Here is an 8,305-nt window from a genome sequence, read left to right on the forward strand (position 1 = left end):
CGAACAAAAAGGCAAGCTGCCAACATCTAGTAATCTGGGACACTCTGTTTTTAGTGAGAGTAAAGAAGCTTATCGTGTGGAAGATGTAGGGAATGGTCATGGTCAGTGGCGAAAAAGTAAAGTTCGTATACGTTCCATTGACTTGGAAGACTGCGAGGACGAGGGACCAACAGCTGTGCTGCCATCTACGAGTGAACGAAATTTTATTCGGCATTCAAGGTCAACATGTAAGTACTTTATTCTCTGTAATTTACGGTAATAGAATAGTAGGAGGTGTTAAAAATTACATTACATTTTGGACATAAGTTATTTAACCTAATTTTGCTATTATGTTGATACCCAGTATTTATGATGTTGATTGTTTGCTATGCATGGCTGATCGAAATACAACATTTGCACTCATAGTAGCAACAACAAAATTCTTGTTTTTGATTGGTTCTCTGGGCACCTATTAAGGGTATATACCGTACAATTCCGGTTATTAGACCTCCCCCCCCCCCCGGTTAAAGGCCCATCTTCCTGGAAACAAAAAATACATCCGATTATAAGCTCCCCTGGATATAAGCCCACCTCTGTCAGATGTCAGTACTGAACAGGGCTAAATGTTGCTGTATTATGCATTTTTAACTTAAAACATATTTCGATCAACACTCCTGTGGCCTGTTTCGGTACATTTTTTCTGCTTATAAGCCCTCCTGGATATAAGCCCCTTCACTTATAAGCCCACCCAAAAACCCTTATGAAGTTGTATAAGCCCAGGGCTTATAACCGGAATTTTATGGTATGTCTTATTAGACATTTTAGTGTGTAGTATCACTGATAATTGTTACAAGTCTTGCAGTATTTTGGTGAGCATGAAGGTTGAGTCAAAATACAAATGACGAGCAAAAGTGTACAGCAATAATACATACTAAATTGTCTAATAAGAGATTTATTATCCAATGCTTTGTTTTCCCAAAATGCTGACTTTCCAACATGTCTTTATCATTTGCATGCTCAAGAGGAAATACCGAGCTCATTAAACTGGTTTGAGGAGTACAAATATCGCGTATTATTTGTACTCCAGAAAGCAAAGTTGGAAAATAATTGTTATGCGATGAGGTTGGCACATAATTGATCTGTTCACTACTTACAAATCACGATATTTTGCAAAAACCGAGTTCAATATTGTTTTACTCTTCAATCACTGAGTTTAATTTTGCAAAATTTCCTTTGCGATCGGAACTGGCTAGGAACTGAAAAATGCAGAAGAAATCATAACTTCGCATTTGCCTTTGATAATACAAGCTGATCTTCATCCAATTCTTTTTCATTCATATATTATCTAAATATTTGTACATTTAGGGAAATTTTTGTTGCCTTTAAATTCCCTGTTTTCTTGGGTCAAGTAGACAAATCAAACCGCTCTCCCACAACTCTGAAAAACAAGCTGCCATTTTTTTATAATATTGTCACTCGACCCTTACCGTATATAACTCCTAAATGTTGTTGTTAAATCTGGGAAGGAATTTTTGCTCTGACTAAACTGTCTTTCAGAGACTTGTCCTTCCGATGAGCGACAATTGGAGGTTTAGAAAATGTTTAAGCGAGTTTGTTGTTCTCAGTTATGAGATGCCAGTGTTTCATGGACACAACTACCGGGTATGCATGAGCAGAATATTATTTGCAGCAGGCAGTAGGCAGTTATTTGCAGGTCATGTGGTAGGCTGTCGGCCAATGAAAAGAAAGAAAAAAATGCATCAAGTGATAATGATAAATATTGTGCAAGTCTGCAGGCCAGAGTCTATATTTGGGAGCTGTAAGGCTTTTCTGTGGCAGTTTTTTGCTTTTTATTTTTAGGATTTTCAAAAGATCTTAACCAATTTGTTTATTTTTTACTTGTTTATAACCTTAAAATTGAAGTGACAAATTGTGATGCAGGACATATTATTTGTAGTTAATTCTTATACAGTCATTTAGACATTAGTCAGACACTGACACTAGCATCCTTAGATCACAATTGGTCACTTTTTTGGGTGACTTTCCTTTCTTTTTAAAAGAAGTTTATAAATGAACTAGAATTTTTGTTAAAAATTATCTATCATGATGATAGAAGAAATCACCATACACATGTAACAGATCCTGACTTAAATTGATTTTGGCATCCTGTCAGTAGAGATTGCTAATTAAGTTGAATTCGCTGAACAACACAGGATTATATTTCCTTGAGATCCCGGCGGGGGGGGGGGGGGGTACTCCCTATATTGGCCTATTCGGGGAGGATCTGCCCGAAAGGGGTACCTTTTTCAGGCTCCAGGTATATGAAAGGGTAGGGATTTCACAAGTTTAGGTATATGAAAGGCTAGGGAAATCTGCCATAATGATATTTGAAAAGGCCTTTACATTAAATATTTCGAGCAGACGCAACTTTTGGCTGTATCGTCTTAATTTATTAAGCGCTACATAAAAATGACGTTTTAGGTAAATGTGATGTCATGTAGGTATATGAAAGGGGTGCCTTTTTTCAATAAAAGGTATACAAAAGGGGTACCTTTTCTATCAAAATGGTATGTAAAAGGGTAAGGGGTTGGATCTCCGGGCGGAGCCTCCCCGTACAAAACTTTTTCGAGTACCCCCTCCGGGCTTGAGACTTCTTGTGCAAATAAATTTAATTACATGTACAGATATTTAACAATTATTATTAGCTAGCATGAATTGAATATAAGATGGTAACTTTCTCATTTATCCAACAAGCACAACAGAAAAACATTTTTGACACCCAAAGAATTACAAAATTTGAGCTCCCTAGCTGTTATCACTGACGCTTTCACCTACCATATTTGTGGTCTATGGTATATGAGCTCAGATACAATGGCCTGTTATTACCAATCAAAACTCAGGAATTGCAATATTCCATGGCTTATTTTTATCAATGAGTATTGTATTTCTTCTGCTCTTTTAGTAGTGCATCAAATTTAAGCAAAAATGGTGATAACAAAAGGCTGGTTGACCGCCTTGTAAGTTTTGCCACTTTACTGTTTAATTTTTGTATTACCGAAACCCAGCAGCCTCAAAACTTAACTGACATAAAACTTGGCATTCTACTTGGCTAGGCAGGTGTCTCCTATTTATCAATTAGACTGCAAGGTTTTGTTGGATGATAAAGTGCAGTTTGCTAAATGGCAAATTTAATTTCATTCTAAATCATGTTAATCAATTGGAGGTGAATAAAAGAGTTTACACACTTCTACAGACACAGGAATATATAATAACTCAGTTAAAAAGCCTTGTGTTAAAAAATTCTCTAATTTAAGGCCTCAGGGATAACTTATTTATTCTTCTTAGTTCCTTGCCCCCAGGTGGTGGATAGGGCCGGGATAACTTATTTACCATATGTACAATTAAAATGTGCCATAATATTGCTATTATAAATTTCAGTAGTACAGTTGAGTAGTGAAACTACCTCTATAGCTTTTGTCTTCCTAATCAATTGTAATTGTTCCATGTAAAGTTTGAGCAGTTCTTTAGAGATCTACATGTACTTGTAACTTGACCAGGGCCATGGTTTCCTTTTAATCGCTTGGCCTATGAACAGGCCCCCTTGTGTGATACACAGCAAAATACCACAGTGGTACAGGTACATGTAAGAAGTTTGTGAGAATGTGCTTCGCCTTGGATTTTAGTTTTTGACTCACTCCACTTGTTACTTTTTCTACCTTATATATACCACTCTTGGGATCCTGTGCACATGCTACTGATCTCAATGGTTACAGACTGGTGTTAGTAGTACAAACTTGATTCCTTCAAATGTTAAACGATGACTCTAAGCCATTGTTGATTTCAGTGTTACAGAGGGATTTGATCCAACTGAAGGAGGCTGTGGAGAATCTTAAGTTACGGATAAACAGTAAGTGTTCAAACTACAGGATACTCACTCATAGACTACCTTATTGTTACTTATTGTCACAGGACTAAGTTTCACAATTGTTGTGATCAGGCTCCAAAAAACAAACAAACAAATCAAAAAAAATTAATGGGACAAATTATTACCCTGCTAATAAAACCTTTCTATTATTAACTTTAACATTAATGAAGATGAATTGTTCAACATGACATGAATCGAACCCATGGCCTCCCAGATACTGGTTGGGTGCTCTAACCAACTGAGCTACGAGAGACTCGTGGTGAGCTGGGCCATTTACTAGGTTGATATGTGACATGCGTCCTGCATACTGCTAGGATCAGCAACGTCGAAATCATCAAGTGTGTAGTAAATAATAAAGATGGTAAATTTTAAGCTTGGTGATAAATAATGAAGATGAATTTTTCAACAATGAGACGGGCATGGAACAAAGAAAAATTCTGAGTCCCCGATGGGAATTGAACCCATGGCTTCCTAGATACCGGTTGGGCGCTCTAACCAACTGAGCTACAATTATAATAGAGACTCGTGGTGAGCTGGGTCATTTACTAGGTTGATATGTGACATGCATCCTGCATACTGCTAGGATCAGCAAAGTCGAAATCATCAAGTGTGTAGTAAATAATGAAGATGGTAAATTTCAAGCTTGGTGATAAATAATGAAGATGAGTTTTTCAACAATGACACGAGCATGGGACAAAGAAAAATTCTGAGTCCTGACAGGAAATCGAACCCATGGCCTCCCAGATACCGGTTGGGTGCTCTAACCAACTGAGCTACGAGAGACAGCCTCAGTTGGTTCGAACGCCCAAGCGCCCAACTAAATTTTTCGACTAAAGAGACAGTCTAGCCTGGCAACACGGATTTTCAATTGTCAGAAAGTTTGGTTGATGTCAGGAAACAAATGCAACCATGTGCATGTTGTTTAAATCCAGAGTAAATGCAAGTTTTATTGCCTAGCCATGTTCCACTGAAATTATAGTTGAACCTCTATTTACAGACACCTCCATAATACAGACACTTACCTATTATGCACAGTTAAATAAAAATACAATAAAGTAACAGTATTTATACAGGATAACCCCGTCAGTGTGCTAAGCACTACTATCAAAGGGGGTCCTGTTAATAAATATATCTTTAAAAAATGTATATAATTGAAATATAAAAATTCAAGAATTCGGTAAAAGATAAAAACATTTAAAAATCTTACATGGCGGAATAATCATCTAATTAGAAAAATGTCCTTAGTGTCCCTCGAGAATTCACTCGGTATACTCCTCCATGATATGGACACTCACTCGACACTCTTCCCTTGCCTTTTGGTGTCTGAATAAGAAGTTCGACTGCGTAGCCTATTGACTGACTTCCCATGACTGCTTTCCAGCAACAAACATAACTCTTGATCACAATATGATCTTTGTTTTTATATTCTGCTCCTAACAGAAGTGTCATCAGACCTTGTAACCCAGCTTCAAGAAAAAGACAGCCTTCTTCTTCAAAAACACACCATGAAGGTTACTGTGGGCCAACTGATCAGTCTTCAGTCCAATGTCAAGACAGCAAGTACACAAAATATATCACGATCTACAAACTCCAGAAGACAGGATACCTTACCTTGCACATAATACCTTGTTTGTAGTTTTGTACAGATGTAGTTTTAAAACATCTTATAATATTGTTAATTGATTGGAGACCTTTTTACAAATTCTTTTTTGTTTGTTTTTGGTAACAAAAACAGTGAAAAAGAAAAGCTAATAAGGTGAAATGATCTAGTGATTTAATCATAATTTAAAATTATTTTACTTCCAGCTGTATATAGTTTATATAAGTTATACGTTTATGTTTGCCGAGACTATATTTCTGCAAGAATGACAGTGACACTGTGCATATTGTCAAGGGGGTCAGGGTTACTGGTAGGTTTATTCAGGGTTACAGTGTTGCATTGTAAAATATGTGGGACTATTTCTTGTAATTAGTGGATGAGGTTGTTGTAGTCTTATAATGTACAGTGTAGATATGTATTTTTTTCCTACCTGCATGTAGTGCAAGGATAGAGTTTTTAGCACGACTTGATAGTTTTCTACTTTATTTCATTTCTATACTATTGATGTAGAGGAAATGCTAGTGATATTTTCTTAGCAGTAGAACAAAATAAATGCATACCGTATTTTCTCGATTAAACGCCGGGCGCCGAATAAACGCCGGATCTCCAAGGTAGAGTTGTAAGTAAGCCTTTCAGGCATTTATTCGAGGTGTAATATGCTTTAGGTATGATGGCAAAATGCATTTATGTCACAAATAATGATTAAAAACCCTTGTTTAATAAACATTTTGCTCGAATAAACGGCACCATTCAAATAAACGCCGGATCTACGGAGCCAAGTTTGGAATAAACGCCGGGGATGTTAAATTGAGAAAATACGGTGTTAGTAGTCTTTTTCAGTATTGTATCACCATGTTATTACTGTTAAGTGGTCAAGCCCATTTCAGTTCAGGTTGACCTTCTCTTGAGCGGGTACTTGCGCATGGAAAAATGCGCGCACCTTCACATCCCAATAGTCTGGACAGTTGAACTTGCTACTGTCCGTTGCATTACGGACATGGTGGCATGCGTGATCAAGTGAAGTTTTTCATACATTTCATTAGTAACGAAAAAACGTAAAAAAGGCAAATGAACATAGTTTTAAAAATTCGAATCGATCGAGGTTTACCGTTAATGTTCTGTCCGCGACTTAAAAACAGGCTTTGAAATAAACAGTTCTGTGCAGGTTATAACTTACAGTACTTTTATGTATCCTCGAAAACCACGGTACAGGGACCCTCGTAGGACACTATTGTTTGCGAATGCGTTCCTACCGACCAGTGTTGTGGTCAGGAGGAACGCTGTGGGAACGAGATTGCTTTGAAAGCTATTTAGGATTCGTTGCCTACAAGCAACACCACGTCATGGCAACCGCTATGGTGCATGCAGAAGCGATAACGTTTCCAAGGGGATCTTAACTAATTTTCAGGAAATTTGTCAAAAAATTAACCTATACAGTCAACTCCTGCCATGTGGACACCTCGCTATTACGGACACCCCGTTACTACGGACAGAAGTTAGTCCCGGCGAACAAGAATTACTGAAAATAACTCCCGCTACTACGGACTTCTCTATTGCAGACACCAAATTGTGGTCCCGAAGGTGTCCGTTATAGTAAGAGTTAACTACGTTATCTTGTAGCGTGACATCTAGTTTTAGCCTGATATACATTACAGTATACGTTACGCGGTCTCGTAATTGTTTTACACAGACCAAGATGTCTGCTTAAGGACCGGTCATAAAGTACAGGGGGAGGGGAGGTGCTATGAAAAATTGGGGGGGGGGGGGTGGGTCACTATTTTTCAACATGTCAAAAAGGGCGGGTCAGGAAAAATAATGCACTGCATTAAGGTGGGTCATGGTTAAATTATTCATTCAATGACATCTATAATAGTGCAAACATTCTATCAGAATGCCTAAAATAGTATTTCCGAGTTTTTTTTTAAAAAATAAATTTTCCCGGGGAACTATCCCTCCAGAAGCCACTTACCTTGCTATGTACCTAACATTAACTCAAAACACCCAACTATAATTAGATATTCTACCAGAATGCCTTTAATAGTATTTGTGAGTTTCTAAAAATCCAAATTTTCCACATTTGTCTCTTTCGTTATATATTGAAGTAGTCCTTTCTAAGTTTGCAGGAGTATTTTTCTTTGTTTTCTTCGCTGCGATTTGCTATTGTGCTAAGCTTGATCTCGGTCTCATTTATTCCTGTAGTTAGTTCCCAGTCCTACTCGGTGGCAAACTCGCTTGTATGACGTGCTGTTGACCCTGGTCTACCTTTGAAAAACGAGTTAATTGGAATATGGGACAGAGAAATCAAAATTAAACTTTGACAGTGCCATTAAGATGCTTTTCAAGATCATTTTTCAAGTCCTTGATGATAGCCCCAGTACTGGACATCAAATCCCTGCATTTTCCCGACGAAAAATGGGAAATCCAAATCCTAATTCGCATTTTACCCCTTCAGTACCCTCTTTTATGTCAATATCTTATAAGACTCCCAGCGTTTTCTATTGAGAATCCATGAGTCGGTTTCGCTGAAAGGAAACGATCGTGCGAGCGTTGCCTTTAAAAAGGGAGAGGTAGGATTTTGTTACCATTTGACAATAAAGGAAATTTGTAAGAAAGATTGAACGTAAAGTGGTTTTGCTTAACCCGTGAAATAGTAATTACATACGATTAGATTCTGTTAGACACTAATTGTTTTACGGGTTAAATAAAATTACTCTACCATCTAACTGCTAGACACACGAAGTATGTTTAGTTTTTCTTACAATATTCTTCATTGAAGTAAATTCAGATTAGGTAACTTCTGT

General features: G+C 37.4%; 1 protein-coding gene across 1 annotated transcript; it reads left to right on the plus strand.

The window, feature by feature from the left end:
• Position 1: 1 nt before the first annotated feature.
• Positions 2-5,707, plus strand: LOC144663322 (uncharacterized; the record flags this gene model as incomplete). The annotated part of the gene is made up of 3 exons (XM_078524218.1): positions 2-227; positions 3,824-3,886; positions 5,345-5,707. Coding segments are annotated over 3 exons (471 nt in total), but the record flags the coding sequence as incomplete, so codon positions are not given.
• Positions 5,708-8,305: the final 2,598 nt, after the last annotated feature.

This window comes from Oculina patagonica, chromosome 8 (genome assembly GCF_052425735.1).
Source record: "Oculina patagonica isolate OP01 chromosome 8, crgOcupat, whole genome shotgun sequence".
NCBI lineage: Eukaryota > Metazoa > Cnidaria > Anthozoa > Scleractinia > Oculinidae > Oculina > Oculina patagonica.